Genomic DNA, 14,426 nt, shown 5'->3' with positions numbered 1-14,426 from the left:
AAAATACATTCTTCTAGGACAGGAAGTTTATTCACCTTCCTGTCATTGTCTTCCAAAGTCAAACCCGTAACCTTTAATTAGAACAGTCATATACTTCATCTTAAATCCGGCTTTTGCAAATGGCGGTATATTTTCTGAATTTTCCTCTCAACTGATATGAATAGGGGGGTCAAACTATAAACTCGATAAACAGGAATTAAATGGCATTATGTTGTTAAATTCAAGCTTGATTCTGTAATACAACAAAATATTTATTTTAAGAAAATGAATTTCGCTGCCATTCATCTCTGTATTACTGGGTAAGGGATTTAGATAGGAAGCTTTCACCTTATCATGGAGACGTCTGCCACCTTAATCAGAAAATCGAACGCGATTTTTCTGACTTTAGGTTGATTTAAAACTTTAATTGAAACGGAATGATCCTACCATCACAAAAGAAAATTGCCATTGAAAAGACCAGTAAATAATGTGATATCAGAACATTGTTTATTTACGGAATTAATCCGATAAAAGTTTGTCTATCCCTGCGTCTAACGGTTATGCAATGGACACACCTGGTTTTGAATAATAAAATGATTTGGGGAGTGAATTTGTTCAAAAGAAGCTTTAAAAGCATTATCATTTTAGTAGAAAGACTTGGATATTTTAGAACAAATTGACATAGACATGTATGAATTCCCGGTTTGCATGTCTTGTCATAGAGGGTGTTATGGACAGTTCGTAATTAGTGACCACAAAAGACCCCGTGGCATGGATCGTCTGACCTTAATTATTTTCATCATTGTCCATCATGATTTAATGTAAAGCTGTCATCTTTTCTGGTTCACAATATGTATCAAAGAAAATCTTCTACAGGAAGACGTCAGTTATCATTAATATCGCTGCTTGCTCAGAGAAACCAAACTCTCTCTCTGATGTCACTAGTATGGTTATTTCAATGCCAAGACCTATACTATTTTGGGGGGTCAAATGAACTTTCACCTGTAAATAATAGAAAACGAAAAATAAAATGTATTTTCTGCTATATCACAATACACGCGTGCCAAAACAGAGTTGTGCTGACATCGCTGATTGGCTGACTCAGTTTTGTTGGGCGGGGCTTCTTACGCATATTTCCCAGGTGTAAATAAAGCACATTATCCAGGTGAAAGGCTATAGAAGAGTATAGTATGGTAGTGATGGATGGAAGCAATATTTATGACAAAATGACTAATCAGCTTGTCTCATACTAGTTGATACTTAATCAGTAAGTAAAATCAATTACTATCTTTCGGAATCTCAGGAAGCTGCTGAATGGAATTTTATTTCTTCAATGCATTTTTTCTGTTTTTTACAGATCTTCAAGAAATTCAACAAATGAACAGGCTTTAAAAGTGAAGATATAAACATGGCATTTACGAAGTATTTGTGGACAATAATTATCTGTTTACCTGTGACCTGTGGTCAGTTATTACACTACGCTGTGTCCGAGGAATCTGCCCTTGGAACATTGATCGGAAACATTGCCATAGACGCCAACCTATCCTCTGGTGATCTCACGAGGGAATACATCTTTTTATCTCAATCAAACCCTCTAACATCTTTATTTCAACTCGATGAAAAAACGGGATCTCTTTCCGTTGGAATGCGAATTGACAGAGAATCTCTCTCCGAATGTAAATTTGTCACAGAATGCCTGCTTAATTTGGATGTGATCTGTCGTAATTCAGGAAGTTTTTATCAAAAAGTTAAACTGAAAATAGAAATTCTGGATATTAATGACAATTCCCCCACCTTTCCTGATGGTTCTGTGAATTTGTCGGTATCGGAGGGGTCTTTGGTGGGGACATCTTTCCCCATTGAAGGGGCTGTAGACAAGGACAGTGGACATTATTCGGTAAATATTTATAAGGTTGTCCCTCATACAGCACCATTTTCCGTCCAGTTTCAGAAAAATGTCGATGGAAGTTCTCGTGTTCGTCTTGTTCTCAACAAAACTCTCGACCGAGAAATTCAAAAGTCCTACCAGTTTCAGGTAAATATTCATTCATCATACTTTTTTTTAGGAAATTGTATATGTATAGTAGTGACCATGTTCCATAAAAATAAACATGTTATACATCTTAGCAACTTCTACAAGTTAATAATAATTTGTGCTGTATAAAATATATATGTTTATTATCACCTACTTGATAATTTGCTTTGCAAATACTGCATGAACTGTACGTGAATTGCTGGTTAAGTAATTCGAAATTTCCGATTCTTTCTCTATTTGACAACAAAAAGAAAATATCAGCAATAATTTGCAATGAATTTTCTAGGTTGTGGCTGAAGATGGTGGCGCACCTGCAAATGTTGGAACCTTGCTTGTTTTTGTGAACGTTCTGGACATTAATGACCAACAGCCCGTGTTCACTCAGGCCCAGTACAATGTTACTGTGGATGAAGATGTTGCAGTAAACACCACAATTCTAACCGTCAGAGCACAGGATGATGACGAAGGGCTGAATGGTGACGTCATTTATAGCTTAAGTCCTCGACAGGATGATAAAATTTTGAAGTTGTTTCAAATTGTTCCAACGAGTGGGGCTTTGCAAGTGAAGGAATCTTTAATTTTTGAACCTGGAAAACAGTATAGAATTATTGTAGAGGCTAGTGATCGTGCCAAACAGCCTCTTATGTCTCAAACCCAAATAACTGTTAATGTGCGAGATACTCATAACAACCCACCACGGATCAAGGTGGATTTGCTGTCAAACACCGACAAAGCTCAGATATTGGAGAGTGCTTCACCTAATGCCCCCATAGCACACGTCACTGTGGACGACCCGGATACCGGCTATAATGGAAATATTAATTGTTCAATTCGGAGTGAAAAATTTCAACTCCAAAAATTTAATGTTCTTGAGTATAAGGTTGTAGTGTCTCAGCCATTAGATAGAGAAGTGCAATCGGAGTACAGCGTCACTGTACTGTGTCAAGATGAGGGCACTCCACCTCTGAAAGCGTCCTCAACCTTTAAAGTGACCGTCCTTGACGAGAATGACCATGACCCGGTGTTTACAAAGCCTGGGTATGTGGTGCAAACCCAGGAAGACAACAACATTGGATCCAGTCTCATTAGAGTTTCTGCTTCTGATAAAGACACTGGTAAAAATGCTGAAATCACATATAGACTTCAGCCGTCAAAATACAACTTTTTTATTGACCCTAAAACAGGACTTATTTCTGCACAGTTCAGACTTGACCGGGAGGAAACATCTTTGATCAAACTTAACGTCCTTGCAGTAGATGGTGGTTCTCCTTCGAGGACAGGTACTGCCAGTGTTGTCATCAGAATTACTGACATCAATGACAACAAACCTGAATTCCAAAACGACAGCTTTGAATTTGCCATTCAGGAAAATGCTCCTAAATATACATCTGTTGGATTACTTATTGCAACTGATAAAGATGAAAATAAAAAAGTGACATTCTCCCTTTTACCACAGTACAGTGGTGGAATACCTTTTGATATTCTACCTAATGGAACCATCAGAACGACAGAGGTTCTAGACCGAGAGGTCATTGCCAAGTATCAGTTCACAGTTGTGGCGTCTGATTCCGGGTCTCCTCCCCAACAATCGTCTGCTAAGATCACCATTGATGTTTTGGATATGAATGACAATGACCCCATCTTCATGTTCCCAAGCGATAACAACAGTACTGTCATCATCTCATATCAGACCTTACCCCACACCGTCATTGCTCACTTAGATACCAGGGACATTGATGAAGGACTCAACGCAACCGTGACCTACGTCACTAGGGACAGGAACTACTCACATCTTTTTCAACTAAACAGTTTGTCTGGGAGACTAATTCTTATGAGACAACTGACAACGAAAGAAATTGGAAAATATAAACTGTCCATCATTGCCCAAGACAAAGGAACACCCCCAAGGACTACCGAAAGGACAATGACGATAATAGTGACAAGTCAACAGATACCAGATGGGATTTCTGCACCAGACGATCACAAATACTTTCTCATCGCTATAGCAATTTCCTGTGTTACCATAGTGATTGCGGTGGTCATCGTCTTGACAATTTGTTTGATCAAAAGAGCCGATCGATTGCGTCAGAAATATCACGAACAACAAAAAACTGAGCCCTATTCTGAAATTTCAGCTCAAAGATTCCATGAGAATGCCATGGATTCTTTACACTGCAGTGGGATGTTGGACAAAGAATCACCTGAGCACCAGTTGTACCCGGTTCTCCACAGTTCCATGGTGGACTCCCAGGTAATATGTCACACACCATTAATTTTTTATCATCACCTTTTCTCTTTTGGAGAAAAAGAGATAAAATTCGCACAGTTCAAAAAACATTCAATTTAGAGTTAACTGTTCAATTATAAAAGCTCTGGTAATAAAGTTTCCATGGTGCATCACTACGAAAATATTTTCATGGGCCATTAGATAGGAAATTACAAGGATTTAGAATCTGAAAAGCAACTTTTACTGACTAATTCAATTGATTCAAGACAATATTAGATCAAAGATGTGTACTGTATTATTTCTATGAAAACTATAATCAACATTAATGTTTATTGCACACACAAAAAAATAATAATTCTCTATAAGGAACTAATGATTGCAATGATTTAAAGAGAATGTCATGTAAATAAAGACCGTAGTTTAATATCAAAATATCAAATCTAGATTCATGTTGATATCTTTTAAATGAATAAAAATTTACAAAACGTAGATCGACCATGAGACACGTAAATAGGTCCGTAAATGTCACTTAATCACAAAGTAAAAGGGCAGGTCACTCGTGAAAATTTTGACATGGAGACTCATTAAAATAGTTCAATGAAATAAAATCTGCTTGCTGTGTCCATCCCTGTGACAGATTCTCCGAGATAAGGACAGTCATTTCGCGCTCGACATGCGTAATGTGTCCGTACCCCCAAGGTAGGCAAATAATCGAGTGAACCGCTCAAATAACACTTTTGGCCTACGGTCAGCCATCAGTAAACTGAAACATGAAAACGGAGGACCACTGAGAAATTTTTCACTAGTTTGTTTATTTTTCATGTCGATTCATAAGGTTGAAAGAGGAAACCACAGAGAGCCAGAATATAATTTTGAGCAAATAGCGCAGTCTTAGTTTAATTACAGTGCGCTTTTTAAATTATTGCACAAGCTTTAACTAGCTCGGGACTAACCCTCATTTGTTTTGAAAGAAATGTCATCTGTCAAGCCACATACAGGTGTCAGTACATCGAGATCGTGATGTGTTCAGATCAAATTTCCTCATATATACCGGGTACCAATGGCCCGTGGGAGTTTTTACTAAAACATCGAACCCCAGTATCCGCAACGCTTAGCAATCACTAACTGAATTGGAAAAAGAAAACTCTTTCGCTCGCCTCAATTTCTTTTTCTTAAACTCATTTTGTATGTTGTTGAGTCATTTACCGACTGGGTCATTTTCCTCAAGCAAAGAAAAATATTTTTACTTCACTCCTGAGAAGTAAGCAGGATTTAAATCATTCTAACCTCATTTATTTTTAAAAAATAGCATCAAGCCTTTCAATCGATTTATTCTCACAGTGTAGAAAGTTGTTGGATTAAAAATACAATTGAAAATGTGCTCTATACCAATATTGTCATTAAATATATGTTAGTGCATTATGATTACGGCTCCTAACAAGCATTTTCTTACGTCAATCTGTCTTGGGTTTTAACATTCTCTTTTCATGTTCTTCTTTAAAGTTTGATCCATATTAATTTTTAAAATTGAATGTTTAAAATGTTTTAACATCTGTTTGACATAAGATTGAAAAGAAAAATAAAAGTTACCATTTTAACAAAAACGTCTAAGCCCTTTGAAAAATCTTGATAAGATTTAGTCCTTAGTTTATCTCCTGTTGGTAATAACATGTCAATTTATGACTTTTATCTTTAAAAATTAGTCATTAATCTGTCGTTTTTGATATCTTAATCGACCTGTTAGCGGCAAATTCCACTCTTTTACCAAAACCAAATCGCTCTTATCCAATAGTCGGGTCAATATTTATCATTAATTTATCCTTTTTCCGAAATTTTGAACCCACGTGATTCAAGGGGGAGTAAGCGGATTATCCCGCTCTATCTGACATGTTTCAAATAATTGAAAGCCAATTCAAAAATCACCAATATTTATTTTACTTACTTAAGAAATGTTTGTTTCTTATTTAGATTTCCACTAAAGGGATCACCGCTAATCTTGGCCAGGATGACAAAATACATCACCAGTTAACTCCCTTTACTCTCCAACACGTACTAAGGTCCAGTAACTCTTACAGACCAGGGTCACAATTGGTGAGTCCTCTCTCTCTCTTGGTAATAAGATGTTAGGTGTCAAGTTTTCCAAATTTAATTTTTAATAAAATGCATAATATTTCAGGTGAGAAAAGAAAAGGACAGCACAAGTGATCGTTCAGGGGAGCTCACTCCAAGTGACAGTGGCCGAGGCGGAAGTGAAGATGACCTTAACAACAGTATTCTACTTTCTCATTCCAGTTCAATAGATTTTGGTAAGAGAACATATTTTTTTTGTAAATAAAGTAAACATGAAGAAGAAACAAACTTCGAACCCTACTTTTGTTAATAAACATGAATAAAAAGTCATGGTCTAGCAAACTTATACTGCAAGGAAACATTATTTAATCAGTGAGAATATGTAATTATTTTGCATTAACTTCCGTCAGATACCCAGTGAATTACACACCTTGCATTAGTCATATGTCACTTGTTGTATCATCTGATGTAGTCCTCTGCAATGCACTGAACTTTCACCTTCTTTATCGTCATATTTATCATATTATATAAACCAAAAGTACCTGGATTTCATGCGACTCTTTGCTTAAATAAAGAGAATTTTTGATAACGTTTGGTTGCTGTCTCTCTTCTCATATATTGGTGTCTCTCAGATAAGTTTATAGAACATGGAAATCCAATTATGTAGTAAACAAAAATGTCATAACAATCTTCTTGACACTATCACCCACGATTATTTATTTATTTAAAGAGGTAAATTATTTGAACTCAGTACTCTCCTGCGCGAGAGATGATTGCTATTTGATCACCGTTTAATGTTTCATTTTCGATTTTTTTCCAGAAAATACAAAGCACAATTCGCCGAGAAAAGAATTGTCATTTAGTACCTTCAGTAGACCGAATTTAAAGCTGCATGGAAATTCTATAAACGCAAAAGACAATTTGCAGCAGAAAGTGACATATCCATGCAATAATCTTTCTCCTCAGCAGCGAAATGCTGCAGGAGTGTTCCAGAGACAGGAGAGTTTGTATTCAGACGCCGGAAGTTACTGTGGTCATGACGACAGTACGACGACTTCTGGAAGCTATGTTTTGGATCAGGAGGACATTTTTGATGGACTTAATTCGAGTTTACACAGGGGACAATGCATTGTGTGAATATTGTATTCTTCATTCGTATGTGGTCATATATATCATTCTAAAATCAAAACGAGAAACACAGTCCCATAATATTCCATATGTGCCAAATAATATATTCAAATACAAGGTGCTATAAATCTTTATGTTTAATTAATGTGTTCAATATGATCATATCATGATATAATTTTCATTGTAACTCATTGTATCAATTGATATTACGCAAATAAATGTAATTATAAATATTTAGTATTTTGATGTTTATAATTGTACCTTAGTCAACCGCTCGTGTTTAAGGAATTTTCCAGGTGAACAGAATCAGAATCAGTCATTTTTCAGTAAAATGTTTTTCCAACAGTCAGAATAATCACTTTTAGCAAAATTTTAACTTGACAGAAGCGTTAGAAAAATAAGCACGTGTTCCCTTATGTACAAAAACTCTAGCTAGAATTTTTCTCGTAAAAACCATTGAAAAGAAATTGCAACAACATCCCGTCGATGAGCATCAGAAAACTAGATCTGTATTAATCGCAGTTGTCTTAACACTGAGGCTTAGAAAATAAGTCAGCTGTACTTAGAGAATAAATTTATCGTGGTTTTGAGTAGGTTTAAAATTTTCTTCATGTCACAAATAAATTTGTAAATATGAAACGGAATGCTGTTTTTTTTTAAATATATGAACTATATTTTTTATGAGAATCAAGGGGGAAAAATTGCAGGCATCTGTAAAAAATTATGCCCAATCATCTAAGGATGATTGTTGTAAACACAGGCGGCTTTAACAATAACAAATCGAATAAATTTGGTTTCTCAACGGTTCTAATGTAGAAAAAATGATAATAAATCTACAAATGATATACAAAAAACGTGTGATTTTGGCCAATTGCAAAGCATATGGTCATAAGGGTCTTGGGTTTTATGTAAACGTCGATAGGGTTTCCCATGATAATGTTGATAATAAATTGAGGTGTTTGGGAAATTCGTCAGGGCAGGCCAGATTTAGGTGAAGTTGTTACCGATTGCTACCGCTTTTCGCCACAAGAACCCCAGATTTATTGAGATTTTGATTTCTCGGTGTATGAACTTTTTCAATTCCATCTTCATAACGCGATCAGATCCGTTACAATGTAAAGAAAGGAAGAAGTCTCCTATCAAAAATTAAATGTCGTCTACTACTTTAAAAGGTTGTAATCTTGTTATTTAGAACCATACTAATATCAATATTGATTGAAATAATTATTTTTCTGAGCGATGCAAACACTGCAAACACTGAATGAAAAAATAGAAATGGAATATCGAATTTATTATGTTATTTCAGAAGCATTCAGAGAAATAAAAGAGAAGTGTTTATGAAGTAACTAGAAAGTGTCAACAGAGGATTTTTTTTTCTTTTTTTGGATTTGTTAGTGCATCAAAACTTCCAGACACGTGAACATGGTTATTTTGTATTTACTCCCTCCCTCCCTCTGATACATAGTTCTAAATGCTCCTATTAGTATATTTAAGCCAAAGGTATCAAGAACATAGACATAAATAACAAGTATTTAATTTTACTTGACTTTGTTCAACCATAGAAATATAGAAATTGACAACAGCGATTGAAGATGACCATCTTTTATTTAGGAACAGGCAAATCTCTATCTATCAAAATGTTATTCTGTAGACAAACGACTCATGTTGACCTGTATTTCTAACAAATTATACACGAACGACAAAGTTCCTTGATGTCTGTGTACTGTGATCTTATCGCCTAATTACTCTCGTTAACACGTACAAAAGTCAGCAACCGGTGTCGCATAATTTACGTTCCGGGTAACTTAGCGTTCCGGCCGGAACGCTAAATACCTATAATATTGGTTCCGGGCTATAATAAACGTTCCGGCCCGCGTAAGTTTGGTTCCGGCCATAATAAACGTTCCGGGCATCCAAGCACCCTTTTAAAAACTTTATTTATAATTAATATTTACAAATAATTTGGATTTTTTCTTTCTCTTAACGGGTTATACGATGCAGCAGGATTTACACGTATATCGATTTAGAAGAAGTCCCAATATACGGTCTTAATACATGTACCAATACTATAATCCATGGAATTATACGTAATTATGTTGTTTCTTTGTAAACAAAAGAACGCGAAGGTGTGAAACTTGTTTACATTGATATACCCCTTCATGTTGTTATATGACTCCCTTCTATCGCTACAATGTGCATTCATGCGAATCGCTGTATGTCACTTCCGCAATTTTAAATGAGTTTTAGGCAAAGGGCACCCCGATCAACTGGTAATGCTAATACATGTAGATGAATTATATTTACGATTAAAAAAATTACTGGATAATATTTTGATATCTTTATATATATTTTTTCAAACACCCATTGCGTTTTTGTAAAGCCAACTATATAATTAAATCACATTACGTGAATGAACATAATAGGAGATGTGTGGGCGACGGACTTGCAAAGGTGTGAATAAACATTAATTTCAGCGGAAAATTTATAAAGTATTTAATATGAAGAAAAGCAATTTCCTGTAATAATAAAAATTTTGTGGATTTTTTTTTCGGATAAAATTTATTTTTTAAACAGTCAATGTAATGCCAGCAAAATATGACGAACTTTAAAATTTCTAAGATCCCGATTCTAGCAAAGGTTTCAAGGTCACGGCTAAAAACTATTGAATAAAACTCAGCTCATTTTTATTTATACAGGTAAGTGCACTTATCAGCATTTGTAATAATAACTCTGAAGAGGAAATGTAATACAGATACAGATTTGTATTTTACAATCCTGAGAAATTAATAGTATTGTTAAGCCTGCGCAAAATCCTACCCCCCCCCCCCCCCAACAGGGGGCAGAAAATTTAGCCCGACTGGCTAACGGAAGAGGCATAGATATAATTATAATTTACTTAACAATTTGTTGAATGTAAGTATGTATTTTAATTTCCGCTTAAATGTCACATTTTCGCTAAAACGTCCATTTTTCCCCGCTAAAATGTCGAACGCCGAGATTTATATACCATGTATTCAGAACTCAGTTTTCAAAAGGCATATCTGAATGATATATTATATAAATAAACGAAGTTTCAAAACAATAATTATTTGGGAAGAAGAAGAGATTATTCTGTAATTCTGTTGGAACATGTTTTCCGCTATAGAATGCAGTGGAAAATGGAAAATATCCCCCTCCCTCCGTGAAACTAAAATGCGGCGTGTAATTTTCGTCAGTTTAAAAACTGCACAGCTCCATTTAAGTTAGACGAATTAGGCTTTCATCTTGTAATCTTGAAAATGAGACAGGACGTCATAATAAAATACTTAAGGAGAGTGGAATGTGTAGAATGTGTTCAAGTGAACATGCGTGGATCTAAAAATAATTCAGGGGGAGGGGGGGATGTTGAAGATGAAATGAGAGTTGTTATAACGTACGAACGAAAACTTTAACTGGGAGGGGGCAGTGGTGAAGTAGAGGATGAATACCATTTTGTTTTAAATTGCCTGCATTTTGAAAAGCTTCTATAAAAATATGTCGAGAAGTATTACTGACAGAAGTCGTTTTTTTTCAAATTTGTACAATTATTAAGTGCTCACAAGATCCATGATCTCTGTAATTTTGGGACATATATCCATTATGCCTTTAAGTTGAGAAAAAGTTTTTTTCTTATATGATATGGTAATTCTCCATGATATAATTATATATTACGGTTGAGTCATCTATAAAAAACTACCATACAATGCCATTGTGTATTATTTTGCATTGTTTGTTATTGTTGAAATGCGATAAGATATATGTCTAAAGCAATTGATAATAATATATTTTTAAGGCTAAAATTGAAAGATTATGTGTCAAAGACAGGGTTACATACTCACATTAAATACTGGAATTGTTTTAGATTAATAGTTAAAAAAAAGTCCAAACGCTTTAACGTAAACACATTAGGTAAAGTGAGTCGTAATAAAAAACAAAATGCGTTTGTGAAACACTGATGCTCCCGCACGGCAGTCTTTTGTGAAGGGTAAAGTTTCTAAAGTGCAAGTTAAACTCTAAGCTCAAGGTCAAGAGATCAAAAATGTTGTTTTCCAAAAAAGGACCTGTATCAATGAAAATACCTGTGAAATATGAAAGCCCAAGAACCAACCGTTCAAAAGTTATATATGGCCAAGGTTATAGTTTTTAAAAAGTGGGTCAAACTCAAAGGGTCAAAATCAATGATACCCAGGGAAAGGACCCGTCACATGAAATATACATGTGAAATATAAAAGCCTTAGCATCAAATGTCAAAAGTTATGGCCAAGGTTAAATTAAAGGGTTTTTTTTAATAGTTCAAACTCCAAGGTCAAGGTCAAAATTGTTGGTATCCTAGAGAAAGTCTTGTCACTAGAAATACACCTGTGAAATTAAAATTACATATACTCTGGCTATTGTAACCTGGAACGTCTATTATAACCGTTAACTTGGTCCCGGGTTATTTTATCTTTGTTATAAAGTGGGAGAAAATGAACAGGTAACAAATAACTTTGAAATTACTCTTATATAAATATTGCATATAGTTGAATGCACCCCAAGAAAACCATTGTCAATCGAGGCGCAGCCGAGGTTGACAATGGTTTTCGAAAGGTGAAAATTTTAAATGTTAAACGCAACTACATGCAATATTTATTATATCATACTGAATTTTTATACAAATACATGTACACATAACAGTGTTGCATGTTGCTACGCTGGAATGCGTGGCTTCATCATTCAGCGGGTAATCGTGTTTTTTTAACAAAATAATGTTTCTCGACGAATCAGTTTTAACTAATTTACATGAAAGTATAATATCAGAAATTGTAACCCGGAAAATTATTTGTGGTTCCGGGCTACTTCATCTTCGTAATAAAGTGGAAAAGAAACAACCTAGTAACAAAAGATGTTTGAAAACACACAGCAATTGTAACCCAGAACGTTAATTTTGACCATAATTTTAGTTCCGGGCTACTTTATCTTCGTAATAAAGTGGAAAAGGAACGACCTAGTAACAAAGATATTTGAAAATACTCTCAGCAATTCCAACCCGGAACGTAAATCATGACAATAATTGAAGTTCCGGGCTACTTTATCTTCCTAATAAAGTGGAAAAGAAACAACCTTGTAACAGAAATATTTGAAAATACTCTCAGCAATTCTTACCCGGAACGTTAATTATGACCATAATTTTAGTTCCGGGCTACTTCATCTTCGTAATAAAGTGGAAAAGAAACAACCTTGTAGCAAAGATATTTGAAAATACTCTCAGCACTTCCAACCCAGAAAGTTAATTATGACCATAAATTGGTTCCGGGCTACTTAACCTTCGTAATAAAGTGGGGAAGAAACAACCCAGTAACAAAGATATTTGAAAATACTCTCAGCAATTGTAACCCGGAACGTTAATTAAGACCATACTTTTAGTTCCGGGCTAATTTATCTTCGTAATAAAGTGGAAAAGAAACAACATAGTAACAAAAATATTTGAAAATACATAGCAATTGTAACCCGGAACGTTAATTATGACCATAATTTTAGTTCCGGGCTACTTTATCTTCGTAATAAAGTGGAAAAGAAACAACCTAGTAACAAAGATATTTGAAAATACTCTCAGCAATTGTAACCCGGAACGTTAATTATTATCATAATTTTAGTTCCGGGCTACTTTATCTTCCTAATAAAGTGGAAAAGAAACAACCCAGTAACAACGATATTTAAAAATTCTCTCAGTCTAACCCGGAACGTTAATTATGACCATAATTTTAGTTCCGGGCTACTTTATTTTCCTAATAAAGTGAAAAGAAACAGCCTAGTAACAAATATGATTGAAAATATATAGCAATTGTAACCCGGAACGTTAATTATGACCATAATTTTAGTTCCGGGCTACTTTATCTTTGTAATAAAGTTGAAAAGAAACAACCTTGTAACAAAAATATTTCAAAATACATAGCAATTGTAACCCGGAACGTTAATTATGACCATAATTTTAGTTCCGGGCTACTTTATCTTCGTTATAAAGTGGAAAAGAAACAACCTAGTAACAAAGATATTTGAAAATACTCTCAGCACTTCCAACCCAGAAAGTTAATTATGGCCATAATTTTGGTTCCGGGCTACTTTTTCTTTGTAATAAAGTTGAAAAGAAACAACCTTGTAACAGAAATATTTGAAAATACTCTCAGCAATTCTTACCCGGAACGTTAATTATGACCATAATTTTAGTTCCGGGCTACTTCATCTTCGTTATAAAGTGGAAAAGAAACAACCTAGTACATGTAACAAATATGTTTGAAAATACTCTCCGCAATTGTAACCCGGAACGTTAATTCTGACAATAATTATGGTTCCGGACTTTTTATCTTCGTAATAAAGTGAAACAGAAACAACTTAGTTACAAAAAAGTCTGAATTTATTTTACTATTATCTTTTTATAAGGTGGAATACAATGAACAGGAAACAAAAATGTTTGATATTAGTCTCAGAAATTGTAACCTGGAATGATAATTATTTTTAATTAAAAAAAAAATTAATTTACAATTTTACATTTTTGCAGATGCTATAATTTAAACTCCTCCCTTTTTTTTGGAGGGGGGGGGGGCTCAGATAATAAACTAACAATTTTTCTAATAATTTTTATTTTTGGAGCTGTTATAACCTCCTTTTTTTCAAATTTTGGGGAGGGGGCTGAGATTTAAAAAAAATGGAGGGGTGTTACATTATTGCCGCTTGCCTTTTGCCTACATGTATAATTATATGTATTTTGATTTTTTTTTCTCCACAAATTTTGATATTCATTAAACATAATGGTATGTATAAAACGATAAAGTTTTAAAGTGTCATGAAAATTGTCATTTTCTTATTGTGTTTTATGTATAAAAAACACCAAGGAATAAAAGTTATTTCCCAAATATCTTAAGGGGTGGGTGGGTAGGATATGCATCGAAGTTACAGAAAAGTCCATTTGAAGGCCTTTAAAACATAAAAAAA

At 34.5% G+C, this 14,426-nt stretch overlaps 1 protein-coding gene across 1 annotated transcript; it reads left to right on the top strand.

Annotated features, from left to right (window-relative positions):
• The first annotated feature begins 1,139 nt into the window (after positions 1-1,139).
• Positions 1,140-7,618, top strand: LOC133173166 (protocadherin-9-like). Its single transcript, XM_061308114.1, has 6 exons — positions 1,140-1,246; positions 1,337-2,014; positions 2,301-4,265; positions 6,210-6,332; positions 6,418-6,547; positions 7,132-7,618. Exons 2-6 carry the CDS (start codon positions 1,388-1,390, stop codon positions 7,446-7,448), a joined length of 3,162 nt encoding a protein of 1,053 aa, XP_061164098.1. The 5' UTR covers positions 1,140-1,246; positions 1,337-1,387; the 3' UTR covers positions 7,449-7,618.
• The last annotated feature ends 6,808 nt before the right edge of the window (positions 7,619-14,426 follow it).

Source organism: Saccostrea echinata, unplaced genomic scaffold, assembly GCF_033153115.1.
Source record: "Saccostrea echinata isolate AGI-Se365-2 ecotype Australia unplaced genomic scaffold, CSIRO_AGI_Sech_v1 ptg000056l, whole genome shotgun sequence".
In the NCBI taxonomy this organism is placed as follows: domain Eukaryota; kingdom Metazoa; phylum Mollusca; class Bivalvia; order Ostreida; family Ostreidae; genus Saccostrea; species Saccostrea echinata.
This window is presented reverse-complemented; position numbering and strand designations above follow the sequence as displayed.

Coding starts and splice junctions, on each gene's coding strand:
- LOC133173166 (XM_061308114.1), top strand. CDS start 1,388: ATGGCATTTACGAAGTATTTGTGGACAATAATTATCTGTTTACCTGTG. Junction 2,015..2,300: donor AAAAGTCCTACCAGTTTCAG/GTAAATATTCAT, acceptor TGAATTTTCTAG/GTTGTGGCTGAAGATGGTGG. Junction 6,548..7,131: donor TTCCAGTTCAATAGATTTTG/GTAAGAGAACAT, acceptor ATTTTTTTCCAG/AAAATACAAAGCACAATTCG.